This window comes from Harpia harpyja, chromosome 7 (assembly GCF_026419915.1).
Source record: "Harpia harpyja isolate bHarHar1 chromosome 7, bHarHar1 primary haplotype, whole genome shotgun sequence".
Lineage (NCBI taxonomy): Eukaryota > Metazoa > Chordata > Aves > Accipitriformes > Accipitridae > Harpia > Harpia harpyja.
Window position 1 is genome coordinate 17,737,379 of NC_068946.1, and position 16,346 is coordinate 17,753,724.

Here is a 16,346-nt window from a genome sequence, read left to right on the forward strand (position 1 = left end):
CACAGGCAGCGCTGAGGTGTGATTCAGCTGTTTGGTTTGTTTTCCCCTCATCATCTGTTTATTTGCTTTGCGACCAACAAGTCCGCCTCTTTTTCCTTCTGCTGATACGACGCGTTAGAGTGAAAAACGGATGGGGCGAAGTACCCAGCGGGTGGGAGGAGGTGTGTGCGGTGGGAAAATAGGGCTGGGAAAAAAGGTCTGGGACTTGAGTAACCTTTCTTAGGTGTCTTTCCATTGCAAGAGCTGTTTGTTGCAAAGGTGTGATTTTTTTTTTTGATAGCAAAAGTGCATTGCAGTGGATTTGACCTGATGCTCTCGTTCTTTCCGCAGTGGGGAAGCCTCACAAGTGCAACTACTGTGGCCGGAGCTACAAGCAGCGCAGTTCGCTGGAGGAGCACAAGGAACGCTGCCACAACTATCTGCAGAATGTCAGTATGGAGGCTGCCGGGCAGGTCATGAGTCACCATGGTGGGTGGAAACCGCTTTTGAGGTCTCTTGGACCTAGAGCATCTTTTGCGGGTTTTTTTCCAACTGTTTTTCTTCCTTCCTTTCCACTTTGCATCATTTCCATCTTATAGATTGCTTAATCTCAGATAGGCAGAAGGAGAAAAGATGGGGTAAAATCTTCACTCTGTCCATTTAACAGCATTGGTTTTGCTGATTTTTTTTTATTTTTTATTTTTATTGTTAAAGTCAGTATTTCACTTTTTAGTACGTATAAATATGCAGACATGAAAATAGAGCAAGGTCACCTGTGCAAAGTTACCCTAAAAATGAACTAAGCCATGGATAAGATGTATGATTCTCCCCCCTTCCTTTCTGATAGTGACTGATAATTATAAGAGATAAGGATGGTGGAGGTTTTCAGAAGTCATTATTTCTACTCCCTGTAATATTATCTTATATCCCCCAAAAAGGGAGGGATAGATATAAAAATCTCTAGAGCAGAATGGAATTCAACAGTGTTGATGAAAGTAATTATAACAACAAAAAAATGTTTATATGCATTTACATGTGTTAGTATTAATATGTTAACTAACACTGCATGTGTTAATATACATAAAGACTGAAGATTGCCAAAAAGATTGTTGAAAGCAAGAAATGTCAAACTCCATGAATTTGTTTTCAAAAATTTCTGTAGCTATTACTATGGATAATGAACATAATGTCTCAGACTGCAGGGTTGTAGGCTTATCTGTAGCGCTAAATACTAAATGGTAGCTGTCCAAAAATTGTTATAATTTCTTTCAAAATTAGTGTTTTGGAAACTCTTCTAAAACGGAACATCTTTTAATTTTTAAAAGTTGTCTTTAGATGTTTGGTACTTGAAGTATTTCATATTTCTTACTATCAGAAAATATAAAAATTATGTGTTTTCCATTTTGAGTAAAAATTACCACATACCTAAGAATACCAAAAAGTTAGATTGTAGGTAAATGAAAAGTTGAAAGAACATTTCCTCTTTCTTTTCCATTTTGCTTTTCATTGTTGAGTGGAGTCAAATGGCTTCATTTGGAAATTAATTATGTAAAAGTTCTGAAAGGTCATTTCTAGAAACCTAAAATACAAGCTGAAATAAAATCTATTCAGCATTTCTAATATGGGTTATTTTTTGGTGAAAAAAATGACCAAAAATTTTTTGAGTACTTTTCCATCAACAATTTAATCCCATAGAGGCATTCTAAATGTATTTAATATGTATTGCCAAAATGTTCATACAGCTCTAGTAAGTAATTACTATCTTTGTAGATACCCTGGAGACTAAAATCAACGTTTAAAATGTAATGGATGATTTTAAAGACATTGAAGTTAGTGATTATCTGCTTTAGGCCTGAATTTACATTTGTAGAAGTCGGTGGAAAGACTGATTTCAGGGCTTTGCTATTTGCAGGTACCTGTTGTGTGCTTGCTCTGTTAGATGGAGTGCTTAGTTGATAGTAGGATTTCAACCACCGACTCCATTCCCAACAAAATATACGCTCTTCACTCTACAGGAGCATGTCTGCCTTATTAACCAGCTGGGTGATGATTTCAGTCAGCCTTTCCTTAGGGGAATAACAGTAGGCTGATACAGTTATGACAGCCAGCATGTTTCAGAGATCAGTTGTGGAGCATCTTCCCAAATTCCACTCAACTTCTGGGTTTCTTATTCAGTTATTTATTAAAATTGGGTTTACTCTTGTCGATAGTGTACTTCTGAGGAGATCTAAAGCTTTTTCTAAGCTGCTTAATGCTATGACAAGAAGGGTAAGTCCTTAACCTTGTCTACCCAAAGAGGCTGGAATGGTTGTCCTTGCATTGATTTTTCTACCAACTGAAGTTAAACCAGTGCAAACCCCATGTGGACAGTTCTTTTATTTACGCCCTGACTGACTTTGCCTGGGCTTAAAATAGCAATGTTCACACAACCACTTTACTTTCTCAACAAAATTAGCTTAAAACAGCACTTTAAATTCAGCTAGTGCCTCCTCTGGGCAAATATGTCTAAATCTCCCTCAGTGAATGTTTAAGGGGATGTTTGATCCACTGTCTTCGTTTAGCTGTTTAGTGAGGGCACAGCAAGGACAGGCAGCGACAGGGAGCTCCAAATTCAGCTGGGACCAGTAAGAAATCTCACCTCACATCCCAGGGTCACTCTCACCCATGAAGCTCAGCATGGAAGTGAGGGTCATGAGCACCAACCTGTAGAGGGTCTGCAGCAAAGTCCTTTCTCCTGGGACTATAAAGACACCAGGGAAGAGTATACAAATGATTACTCAGCTTAAAGTTAAGTCTTAGTCTAGCCCTGAAAAATGTATTAATTTCCTTCTCTCCCATGTCACACATGGAAAGGATATTCCTGAGGATGACTGAGTGTATGCTTTGGAGATTTTGGTTTATTCATTGGTTTATTTTGCATCACATTGGGGTTAAGTTTTCCTGAGTCTCTTTCCAAATACTTTTAAGTATTTTGTTCTTGCTGAGTGTTTTGAAGCCTCTGAATGCATTTTGGTGTGACTCCTGGTCACAACTTCACCATTATGCACAGATAGGTAGAGGTGGGAATTTTCTTATCCGTACCAGCATCCTGCTTTAAGGATGCAGGTGGCTGTGCTGGGTCTCAACCAATATGGCCAATGTTTAACATTGCGCTAAATTTTTTCTGTAGAGGTGAATTGTTCCAGAAAACTTGGAGGCAGCCCCTAGAGAGTTTGGACTTTTTTCAAGCATTGTGCTCAAGTTGATCAGTTTATAGGCATGCTATAGACGTCTACTTGGGTGCTTTCACTATGGTCTGATGAGGCCTTTAATTTCAATTATCTTTGTCTTGCAGATGGCTAGATCACCTGACTAAAGCCACAAGGGGAAGCGAGAGGAGGGGAAGGAGGGCTAGTTTCTGTGTGTGGTTAGGAATGTACAAGTCTCTGGCTCACTCTCCATCTTCTCGCAGGGTGCCGGTTGCTTGCTGAGCTGCCCCTCCTTGTGGCTAGGTCCTGTCCCCTGCTCAGCATGACGGCTGCTGCAAGACAGCTCTGATGACTTTGTTGTTGGCAACTTTTGGCTAAGCAGTGGTGGCCCCGGAGGTAGAAATTAGTCTGCGGTCTCTTAGCTAGCGATGTGTTGGGGGTGACAAAAGTGACAGTCTCTGAATGCCAAGAACATGACCTTTGCGGGAACAAACAGGGAGAAATGTTAAATGCTAGCTATGGTTTACACCCGTTTATATGCTCTTCTCCATCTCCACAAAGCAAAAAGTCCAAGGAAATTCTTAAAGTAGAGTGGAGAAGGATACTCTTTTTAGGGGAAGGAGAAAGAAGCCTAGCCCTAGGCTGTGCGAGGCTCAAAGGCCAGCTCCACATAAAACACACAATGGCCTTGTGTCCTTCCCTCTTACATAGTTGCTTAAAACATTGTTAAAATGCTGGTCCCACAGGAGACTTCACACCAGGGTCCATGGGAATATTTCCTGTCACTTCTCTGCACACACACACTTTTTTAAAATAGCAATATTGTGAGCTTAGGAAAGGAAATTGAGGTTGATGGAGTAACACTAATTTATACCAGCTGAGACTTAGCCCAGTGTCTGTTGTCTGCACACAAAAGTATTTATCAGCAAAACGCGCATTGGGTAATTTTTTTACCTCTTTTTTCCCCTATTCTTTCCTTGCTAAGGAACAGCATAAACTTTTTTAATAGTATATGTGGTTTCTTACAAATTCAGAAGGAAAAACTAAGAGATAGCCACTTTGAACACTAAGATTGAAAGACCAATGTCTTCAGGAAAATAAAGTCTTTGTTCTGAAGAGCATCTATGTTTATGTATTCAGAGTATGGGCTTAGAAACAACATTTGGCGTTAACTGCAATTGAGAACATTAACAGTGTCAGAGGTGGTGAACATTTGCATGGGCAATCTAGGAACGCACCCTGGTAGCTGATTAAGAACACCCCTGAACAGAAGCATACTAAAATGTGAGCTTTTAGAATTAAAAAGCATTGCTGAGCTGAGACCATAGCTTTCACAGCCTAAAATGAGTTGCTGTATCAAAGCTAGTTATAATGTCAGCTGTTCTTCAGTAGCTCAAACTACAAAGGGAATGAAGTACAATGAAGTACAACAAAAAAGGAATTGCATTTACTGCAGAGTAAATGTGTACATATGAACTTCTACCACAGAGGAGCTGATTTGTGGTAACTGTCGGTTGTGTGTGATCGGTTTGCTTTCCCCCTTTTTTATTTTGTTTTTCCTCCAAAAAAAAAAAAAAAGCAGCCTGGGCTATTTGTCCTTTATTTGTATATTTTTAAACTGAAATGAAAATTAACGTATCTAGAATTGACAAGGTGATCTTTAGCTTAACTCTTTGGGTTTCTAAAATGTGATATCTCACCTGTTTGGTCCGGTTTTGCATGCAATTTAAATGGTTTCCAAAACTAGACTATTTCCATTTCTCCCTCCTCCCAGAAAATCTACATAACAAAACACATTCCAGTAACTTACTCCCATCGTAACACAAATATTGGCATGATTCAGTGATTCTGTTGCAAAAGAGCTGTGCTCTGGATTATAGAATTGAGTTCTAAGGTGGGAAAAAGAGCTTGCAGCATGAAAGATAGGAAGAAAATGCTTTTATTGATGGTGATTTTACTTCTAAAGGAGTCCAAGCAGAATTTTTGCCTGACTTCGAGAAGAGCAGATGTCTTTTTTAGCACTATTCATTTTTCATGGAAGAAAGGTTTCAGATTCCATCTAGGAAATTTTACACACATATGCCCAATGATAGAGTTATTTAAGTATTACTTAATTGTAGTAAGACATAAAAATGTCACTACATTTGGGGCTTAATCAGATGGCTATGACAGTAATCAAGAAGTTTTCAACTGATTTTGTGGGCAAGTACAGTCCTACAAAGCCAGCATGCCTTTAGCAGGTCTTCCTAGGAGGGATTTAGAGCCTTCTGCACCTCCCTAGGTCCACACCATCAGCCTCGTGTGTCCTGTACAGCAACAGCTGGAAATTCTTGAAGTAGCACTTACGTGCAAACCTGCCCTATCGCAGTGAGGATGGGTATTGTCACGGAGCAGGGATCCAGGGTTTCATGCAGAGTGTGTGTGCCTGTGCATGCATACACTGATTTTTGGTAAGCCGAAAGGAGAGTCAGACACCAGTTTCCAGTGAAAATCAACAGACATAATCTTTCCTTTCTTCCAAAATGTCCTCGGTAAATACTTGAGTAGAAATAGTGCAGATAACTCCTGACCAAGCATAGTATTTAAATAGCTAAGGCTAAATTTTTAAGGTTATTAAAGTATTCCAGACCTCCCAGTCTGCACTGGGCATTAATTAGGTCACTTGAACACTGCATCCCATTTTGTTGCAACATTAGATTCATTTCATATTTATGCTTTTTCTTCTTCTCTTTCACTGATGCCAGCAGGACTGCCTTGCAAATGAGAAACCATTGTGTTTCTCAGGGGGAGCATCCTGTACAAATATAAAAGCAGCAGAGTAAATAATTTTATAGCGTATGGTAGATTCTAAGCCTCAAAGTACTCAGCTTTCCATAGCAGCAGAGGCACAAATGGAATCAAATTAATAAATTGCCATGTTTTCTTATTACAAATGTCTGAATTGAGAAGTTCACCTGAGCAGATACACTGTTTTGTAATTGTCTGGTATTTGCTCTTCCTTACTAGAAAGAAGGCAAAGACAAGGCTTTTATCACCCTATTTTTCATATATTATGTGCTAGCAAACAGCTGCATGTTTAAGAACAGGGGAGTGATTATTCCATATTAGGATCCTGAAGCTAGTAAAGTTACATGGGAGGAAAGTAGGCTGGTGGTGTTCATTTATGGCACAGTCTCAGTGAGAAGGTGTCTGTGACACAAAAGGCTGTTACTGCGAGAGACCAGAGGAGGACTAGCAGAAGATAGGGGTTTCAGTTTTTCTCTGCTACCTCTGCAATACAACCTGTGACTTCACTGAAAGATTTATCTAATACAGAGAAAGCAATGGGTTGCTCACAGATTGCAAATTGTAGGAACTCTGTGCAAGATTATCCCAGTTTCTATTTCTCTGCCATCCATTCTTCTCAAGTAATTTTTTTACATCTCAACCATCCCATTAGCACATGGACTAATGGCTGATCCTTCTTACATTTCTCTTGCTACCTTCTGAAGATGAATGTGGGACAATTAGGCCATGTACTAAATTCATGGCAGCAGAGCTACACATAGAATCACACTTGACATGTACTGCAAATGACTCAGGCTCTCTGGGCCTGATCCACAGCATGGTACCGCTGACCCTTCTTGGGGTTTATAAGAGGATGCTCAACAAAAACAGAATACTTTGTAGGTATTTAGTGAATAGCTATGTCAGCAAGTAACATAAAACCCTGTGTGAGTTGGTCACTACCCTGGTCAGAAGCAATTCCTATACTTCTTTTGCTCTAGCACCTTATTCCCTAACCCAACAAGCAACAATGAGTGAAATGAGTAAAGACAGAAGGGGTCATTGATTTCTTGTCATTGTCTCAAAGACAATGTATGAGCATTCTCCTAACATAGTTAGCACAGGAGTGCTCCCTGCTGATCCCCAAAACTGGAAAGACAGACACAGAATACTCACATTCACAGGTTGTTAGGTCTGTGTTTGAAGGGATAAAATATTAATCAAAAAATTGGTAGTTTCTGTGACTGATTCTGAAGGGAATTTCCATACAATGTTAATCCTTTCATTCCAGTACAGTGTTTGTTGATTTTACAATCTCGTGTATAGAGAGAGGAAACACGCTTTAACAGGTCTTCCATTTGGGAAGCCTTTGCCTTGAGGAACACATAGCCAGGCCCAGGAAACACAAGTCATCAATGCCTTGTATGTTTTTTAGTCATTGAGATTAGTGCAAAAAGAGAATAAGAACAGTAAGCATGCCATATGATAAGCATGAAGTTAAGGGAATGCACAAAGAATTATAACTAAAAAGTTACATTGGCAACAGGTGACCATATTGAAGGGAGAATAACAGAAAATGTCATCTACAGAGTGAGTTTTCAAAAGTGTCCCTCTTCACTGGGGATCTTGAGTATTCAGAACAAAACAAGTCCTTTAATAAATGCTTAAAGTTAGGCTTCTGTTAAATGAGATGGTCCCAAAGAGAAGTGTTTTGTAAATGTGGCTCTGCTTAAAGGTGATTGCTATCTTGATGCCCAGTGTGTTCTTGCACCTTGCTTTATTTTGTGTTGCGCTTGTTGCGCAATCAGCAGGGCTCAAATGATCTGCATTGTCTGTAAAGTGTAGACCAGACTTGTCTGATACGATTTTTTGGTTTTATGTAGTACCTCCTATGGAAGATTGTAAGGAACAAGAGCCTGTGATGGACAACAATATTTCTCTGGTGCCTTTTGAGAGACCTGCTGTTATAGAGAAGCTGACAAGCAACATGGGAAAGCGTAAAAGCTCCACCCCACAGAAGTTTGTGGGTAAGCTTGAAATACGCCTTTTATTATTTTTAGTGTGTAGGTATAGGCTACTTGTAATTTGTAATAGCCAAAAGAACAAAGGAAAAAGTAGCGCTCTCCGAACTTGTTTGTGATGGGGAGGGACAACAATGGGGATGGTTAAATCACAGCAAGAAATCCTGAAAATTATTTAATTACTTTTACCAAGCCAGAGAGTTCAAAAGTGAGGTCCCCAGAATCATGAAAATGGCTTAGAAAATCTTGAGCTTTTTACTGTGCCTTAAGGCTGTTTTGGTTTTTTTTAACTTTTCTCTGGCCCTTTTGAGATTTAGACTTGTCATCCTTCCTTCTCCTTGCCCCAGCAAATAAAAACTAAGACTCTCATATAATTATCTGTCTCCATATGTGTGTGTGTTTTAAAAAAACAAAACAAAACACAACCACAAGTATCTCAATACTTGTCTTAAATTCTTGAGAGTTGGCAACAACTGGTCTGATAATACTGGCATGAGGAAGTTTAGGTCCAGAATTCATATTTTGCTTTGTACCTTGACATCTTAAAATTGTTCAGCTTGTAACAGGAGACAGTATGGGGAATTTTACTGTAGCTTAAAGCTTTTTACTGCAACTGAGGCAGTGCTAAACTTAGGAAGGGAGCTGGGACAGAGAATTATTTGGGCAAGTGTATGCTGCTAGACTCCAAAGTCATGTAATATGCGTTTTCCATGCTCACTCCCTGGAAGGACAGTCGTACAGATTTTAAGGGTGTCAAATACTCATTCTGCCTACACTGAGGACACTTACAGAGAGAGGATCAGAGGACTGTAAGCAATTACCACAGCCATTTAGAAAAGTCATTGCCCCTCAGCTAAATGCAGATTCAGATGGATTTGTTAAATCACCACTAAAGGTGGTTTTAAGCTAACTCACGTGGTTTTGAATAGTAGGGAGCTAGCAGCACGCAGCAGCTTGCCTGGGGGCACTGACACACTGACCTGGCTGCTCTCAGTCATCTGACCATTCCTAAATATCGGTGCTAAGCCAAGGTTAGGTCAGGAACAATCCAACCCACAGGAGAAACACTGGGAGGCATCAGTATTTCCTATATTGTTATTAGTCCTTCGAGATAAAAGCTTAAGTCTTAGACTGTTGTCTTTAAGAGTGGTCTGAAATGAATTACTGTATAGCTGATAAGAACGGGAGGATTTATACTCTGATTTAATTTACTGCTGTGAAAACTGTTGGGGTTGAAGAGGGTGGAAAAGGGAGCAGGACTCTACTGACAAGACAAATACAGGTTTATGAGATTGTAAACATGGCCCCATCATAGCAGGTTTCCCCAGTATTTTCTCAGCAAGTGCTGTACGTTCTTGCAGGTTGCAATCAACGGTGAAATAGCCATGCTGACACTTAAACTGGTGTGTCTAGACCTTAGAAACATTACAGCCTCAAAAGGAAGAAGGGCAGTTCACACCTCTTGCTCTTTTCCCCCCCAGGTTGTCCAAAGACTTGAACAGAATTGTGTTTGCAATACCTCTCAGAGGTTATCCTTGCAGGGGCTAGAGATTTTATCTGAGAGGGCTGGAGACCTTGCTCCTTTCCCTAAAATTCTGGTGTACCCATGCCTGCTTTCAAAGCAGTATAGTTTACTGATTGTAAGTATACCTCGCAACTGAGGCAACTCACTTTTTGGGTGGTATAAGTTGAATCCATTTTTGGAAACTGTAGATTATGGTCTCTTTTTTAGACCAGAAGGGTTATTTTACTTGTCCAGTCACATGCAATTGACCATATGTTGTTATTTTCTTCAAAGGGAAATGTACTGATTGGAAATCCTTGCCTGAGATACGCTGTAGCAGATTATTATTCTCTTCTGTAGGCTATACTACTTTGTTGTTAGATAAGCCTGTTTCTTCTAAAGGTGTAATAGATCATTTCGGTATTCCATTTTTCTGGGGCTAGGAATTCAGGGTTTCATGTGACATGCAGGTTTTTTTCCAGATCTAGCTGTAGGGGAAAAGTGTCCTCTTTCATATTTACTGTATCTTATTTTTCTGCCTTTTCTGATCTTTCATGGCATCACAGCATTTGAATTGAAAAACAGCAGTCTTTGCTTTGCTACTTTTCTTTTTTTCACCATGACCTTAATTTTCTTCCCATTTTCTCCCCAATGAGATATTGTTCAACTCTATCAGGAAGAACTTGTAATGGTTCTCTTGCTTGCAGGAAATTTTCCTGTGCATACTGCAAGCGTGGCACCTGTCCAAAACAACTTAATGGTGTTTATGAGAAGGTCATGTAATCATAAGCTAAAATCTTTGCATGCTACATCTATCAATGCTTTACTGCTCTTTCTGATCAGCAGTCTCCAAGGGACCTTGGTTATGGACGACAGTCTCTACTCTGGCTAAAATTTCGGGAGGAAAGGAAGCAGCATACAGCAAATAGAGTTAATTTCTGAGTGAGAGGCTTGGTTATGTATCTGCTATTGAGGTACTAGTCTTACCAAACCTGTTGAAATAGTGGAGGCAGCAAGTATAACTTCTGATGCGCAGGAGTCCGAGTACTTCTTTTTGCTTCCCCTTCAGTGAAGCAGGCACTAGTGAAATTGAAAGTAACCATCTTCAAGCTGATCATGAAGCAGATTCACGTATTTTCAGTTTGAATGTGGTGCTTACTCTCACAGAGTGTCACTGAGGTTAAGAACTGGCAGGATACAAAAGGACACATTTATGTGGCTTACGATAAGACCACGGCTGTTATAGTAAGAATTAAAAATACACAGGCATCTCAGAGCAGATGAAGATCAACCAGCTTCAAAATTAGAGTCGACTTCTAGTTAATGGGGGTCTGGAAGAAATTTACTCAGTGGTAAATTCTGTAACTGCTTTCTCCAAGATTTCTTGCAGCTTTCTCCCAAGTGTCCAGCATTGCAGTTGCTTTAGATGCTTGATGAGATGGACTACAGGTATCACAGGACAGCTGTGTGTGTGTGCTTTGATCTAGTTTCGAATACCTGTTTTGAGGTTTTTTTGAATGTCATATGATAAAACGACCACAGTGGAGAATGTTTCTTCTTCTACTTCACTAATGTAGGGCAAGAATAAATAGAATTTGAGCATAATTTTGCATGCAAATTCAAAATGATGAATCTGATTACTTAGTTTTAAGTACAGATTTGGCTAAAGAGGATTTAAAATTGAAAACCATGTTGGACTGGTTTGTTAATGTTTCTTCTGAGCTCTGTGTTTTATGCCCTCTCCTCCCCATGTTATCATTTATTTTACTTTTTTATGTCACGTTCCATTTCTAAGGCTCTGACATCTTTGGAACCAGTTCGTAATTAAAGGAATGAATAATTCAGGTCACTGGCAATTTACAGTTTTCTCTACTCTGCTGTCTGTGGTGGAATAACTAAATGTGGAAGATAAAAGGAATCAAAATAAGGTTTGCCTCATTCATCCAAATAGTCCATAAAGGATAGGTATTATTTCTTGATCTATATAGCCTGCAAAGGACTGACAGTGTGTTTGGAGACTGAATCAGACTCTCACCAGACCCAGTTCTTTATTCAAACACAGGAACGATACAGGTGGCCAGAGCAGGCGATAGGGACCAATGGACTTTTCCAGTTTCATTTCTTTCTTCCCACTGTGCCAAAGACACCACATGCCTCCTGGAGCTGTCCTCCAGTTCCACTTTGGCCCCACCTGGGAAGGAGCTGCTCAATTTCAAGTGAAGCTGGAGCCACCTTCCGTTACAGAGTTGTCCATCCAATCAGCGGCAGAACAGCCATCACAGACAGCAAGACTGCCAGCCCATGGCAGAAACACTGAAAAGAGGATGTTTGACGGCAAGAATCACCCTTAGGTCACGTTAGATTACAAAGGCCGTCATTGTAGCACTGTTTGCTTCTTCCTTCCTTCCCTATTTTTCTCCAAATGTCTAATGTGTAACAAAGGAACAGTTTTCTACACTATGCTTTCTTTTGGTAAGCTATAAGGGTAACACAGCCATCCGTAGGGAAACGTAGTGAGGTACATGAACATCAGAAGCATGTGAACAGTACTGCTGAAGGGAGTAGGAATATTCACGTGCTTCACTTTAGACTTGCATTTAATCACCTTGCTAATCAGGGCTAAGTTCCCAAGCAAAAGTGATGCATCATCTCTAAGGATAACATGATTGTACCATGGGTAATGTAAAATTATTTCTCTCTTTATGCATCACTTTAAGATAAGCCACACTAAGTGGAATGAATTATTATAGTAAAAAATAAAATGCTGAGTGATAGCTATGTTGAAATGTACTAATGCTATTTGGAAGAGATTTGGGCTTACAGTTCTCTTCCTTTCTTATGGTGGTTTACACACGTTTTGTTCCAAGCAATTTTGGCAAAAGGTGATAGAAGATTTTTCAGTTCTCTAATTCTTGGATAGCCAAACCAGTTGTACGTAGCGACTCCTTGAATTTATTAGGTTACATTATTGAACAAAAGTCTGGGTTTATGTACTGAGGCAGTGAAAAGTAACCAAGACAATGAAAACCAACCAAAATTATTTATCAGACTTTGCAGCTTAAAAAGTTAACTGTCTACAACTAGCTAATACTTGTGTGTGTGTGAACTCGTATGAGCATCTATATCTTGTATCTTACACATATAGTTATACATATAACCTTTTCTATTTAAAAAGAAGAGTTATTATATGAACTTTCCTTGTACTGATACTCTAAAGCCATCACTGGAAAAGCAGTGCTGCTGAGCTGAGCCCTGATGTAAGTAGTGGTAAATTTGTTAACCTCAAAGGAGAGCTGTGATATGTAACATGCCCTGTGACTAGCATAATTTACCAGCATGTGGTTCTGGTTTCACATATCTGTAATGCCATTGATTTAAAAAGGTTACAAGGATGTGAATTTGGATTCACATAGTGATGAATCAGCCAGCTTCATCATCATTATGTATTTATTTATCCTGTGTCAATGAAGTTGCTTTTGCCTTTTACCAAATGAAACTAAGCTAACATGCAGTTTCTCTATTTTGTTTTCTTGCCTAAATAGACACTGGGGGTGTGTGTGTATTTCTTTTCTCAGCCCAGAACATTGGGATAGGATTTTTTTTTGAGGGGAGAACTACAAAGATACTATAGCCTCAACATGAGATGGCAGGTCAGCACCCAGTGCACCTGTTACTTGCTCTGTTCTGTGGCCACATGTGGTCATTTTATAATTTTTCTGCTGGTTGAAGGATTTACATACTGTGGCTGTAAAGATGCCACCATACCAGCCCCCTGTACCTGTTGCTTAGGTTTCTCGCTATGCAGTCCTGTTGAAAGGTATGTATGAGGCACCTCAGGGTGCAGGGGACATATCTCCTTTAATTTTGGGAGAGTATGTCTAATGGTATAAACCAGTGGGGCTTCATTGACCTCGGTGGTTCAATCCCACTTTCTACCAGTTAACAAGTATTTCCCTAACTTGAAGCGCGGGCACAGTCAGGCCCAGTGGAAGGTTTGGAATTGATCTGGAGGTTGCTGCAGCTACATGCTTCACCTGGACTAAAAATAAAAAAGCGGTTGGTGAGGTTGCTGTTTTACCCGTCTCAGGACAGAAACTTTGTAGGAGGTCAGTAAACAAGTAGAAGGAGGCTGACTTTGGACTCTGGAATGAATTTCACCCCAAGTCAGGGGTTTTCTGTCCCTCCTTACCCCTTTTACAGTGAAACCTTGGAGTGATTATGTTGATTTTTCTCATTCTGATTTGCTCTTGTCCCTTAGGTGAAAAGCTTATGAGATTTGGCTATCCAGATATTCCCTTTGATATGAACCTAACCTATGAGAAGGAGGCTGAGCTGATGCAGTCTCACATGATGGACCAAGCCATCAACAATGCAATCACCTACCTTGGAGCTGAGGCACTTCACCCCCTGATGCAGCACACACCAAGCACAATTGCAGAGGTGGCCCCAGTCATCAGCTCAGCTTACGCTCAGGTCTATCATCCTAACAGGATAGAAAGGCCTATTAGCAGGGAAACAGCTGACAGTCACGAGAACAACATGGATGGCCCGATCTCCCTCATCAGACCAAAGAGTCGAACCCAGGATAGAGAGGGCTCCCCCAGCAATAGCTGCCTGGATTCTACTGACTCAGAGAGCAGCCATGAAGACCGCCAGTCCTACCAAGGAAACTCTGCCTTAAATCCCAAGAGAAAGCCAAGCCCGGCTTATATGAAGGAGGACGCCAAGGCTTTGGATGTCACAAAAGCTTCTAAGGGCTCTTTAAAGGATATCTACAAGGTCATCAATGGAGAAGGGGAGCAGATTAGGGCTTTCAAGTGCGAGCACTGTCGTGTCCTTTTCCTGGACCATGTCATGTACACCATCCACATGGGCTGCCATGGCTACCGGGACCCGCTAGAGTGCAACATCTGTGGCTACCGAAGCCAGGACCGCTATGAGTTCTCATCACACATAGTCCGAGGGGAGCACACATTCCACTAGGCCTTCTCATCCAAAGGGGACTTGTATGAAGTAGAAGAACTGCACATGAAGAAATACTGCACTTACAATCCCACTTTTCCTCAGACATTGAGACGCCTATTTTGTTGTTGTTGCTGTTGTTGTTGTTGCTGTTGTTTAATTATTATTATTAACCTTATTTTTTGTGAACCCAACCTCATTTGCTCTGCCCAGCTTAAGAATGGAAAGAAGGAAGGGAAGGGATAAAAGAGGGGTTTGTTGTTGCCATCACTTTTTGGTGAGTGACCCACCTCACTTTCTGTGGGAATTGAAAGGCAGTCCATTTCTGTCTCAATCAGCTGTACATCGTGTCCTGTTTTGGGATATCGCTCGACCTTGCTAAGTGCTTTAAAGTCCCAATGACATGCCACTCATTTAAAATTTCAGATGAATAGGTAGAAACATTTCAGAGGAGAGCCTTTTTCAAACATGTAGATACGGTGCGGGGTTTCGGTGACTGGAGGAGAGGGTGGGGGAACTTAATTCTGCAGAATGAACAATTATTTTTAAAGCAAAACTGTTAGGGATTTAGGAGCACGAGTCAAAGTCGATATTCCTTTCAAAATTACTTTCTAGGGTGAGCTGTTTTCCTGGGTTCAGTGTGTATTGCTCCTCTAGAATGTAAAAAAAAAAAAAAAAAAAAAAAAAAGTATGTCTTAACACTGTACCACATTACAGCAGTTTAGTTTCATAAGTCTGAGGGCCTTCTGTGGTAAGTCTGAGGCTTTGTATTTTTATTTTCCTTAACTTATGAAGCACCTTTTTTAGAATTGTTGTTTTGCTGTTACTCCATGCCTATGCGTTGATTCACTGGCTTCTTAGAGACCCTTGGGAGCCTTACTTACTTAGTTGCACCCTATGTTTTGAGAAATAGCATTTAGAAATAACATTTAAACTTGCTTCTAGGACAGTAAGTGGCCTAGGAGTGGGTGAAAGAGTCTGCAGTTTATTCAAGAGGTTCTGCTGCTCTTCTGAAATAATTTTCTTTTAAAATTACGAAAGTACTAGTAGCAAAGTATTCTTTAAATATAATTATATATCTATATATACCTATATAAATACTTTCTTATCACAGTGTTAACCTCTTGGCAACAGCCTAAACTAAGACTTGCAGCTGGGAAAACGCTAGCAGCCAGATCCTTGGCCAGCATTAATCCTCTTGGCTCCATTGAATTTAATGGAACTACCCCAACTACTTCAGCTACATCAGGATCTGAGCCCTGACTGTTTTTTCTCTTGTTGACATCTTATTTGCTAATTTGCTGAACCAGTGACTTCCTTTTGTTTTTAAGTCATCAATTCTGCTTTAATTTAGGGGTGGAAGTGCTTGCAGATTTTGCTGGATAGCCTTTGCTCTCAGAGAGCACAGAAGCCCTGCAAACGAACAGATCGCATATGACCTTCCCTTACTTCTTCAGAAAGTGATACATGGAGATGCAGGTGCTGTGCTTTGATTTGGATTTGCAGATTTCATTTTTATTCCTAATTTATTAATTTCACTGTAGGGAAAACAAATGGAGAAACCAACTCCAGAGCAAGTCCTTGAACTACAGCCTGGACAAGAGAAAAAAAAACACCAATCTCTTTTGTTTCCTTTCTTTCTCTCCCAATAAATAACAAAGCCAGCAACCACCCAGCAAGTTGTAGGTTGCATCAGTAAAAATTGGGCTTAAACCTACGTGACAGATTGCCATTGAAACCCAACTGTTTGTACCAATCATAGTTGAAATGTTGTTGTTTGGCAACAAGAGCACAGCTTGAGAATGGAAAGATCTGCATGGGTTTAACCCTTTCTGTGCACATGGTCTCCATGCGCTTGGTGAGACCTTTTCCAAAGTATAAAGTTACTAAAGTATAAAAGAGAGAGCAAGATCAGGCCATAATGAA

General features: G+C 40.2%; 1 protein-coding gene across 8 annotated transcripts in view; it reads left to right on the forward strand.

Moving 5' to 3' along the window:
• Window positions 1-15,085, forward strand: part of IKZF2 (IKAROS family zinc finger 2) — a 112,056-nt gene extending 96,971 nt beyond the window's left edge. For 6 of the 8 annotated variants that reach the window (XM_052792739.1, XM_052792742.1, XM_052792738.1 and 3 more), the window contains 3 exons: window positions 331-468; window positions 7,817-7,960; window positions 13,717-15,085. In XM_052792739.1, coding sequence (XP_052648699.1) covers window positions 331-468; window positions 7,817-7,960; window positions 13,717-14,441 — 1,007 coding nt within the window. In that variant the 3' untranslated portion in view covers window positions 14,442-15,085. The remainder of the gene's footprint in view (window positions 1-330; window positions 469-7,816; window positions 7,961-13,716) is intronic. The other 2 variants (XM_052792744.1, XM_052792745.1) reach the window with 1 other exon arrangement.
• The last annotated feature ends 1,261 nt before the right edge of the window (window positions 15,086-16,346 follow it).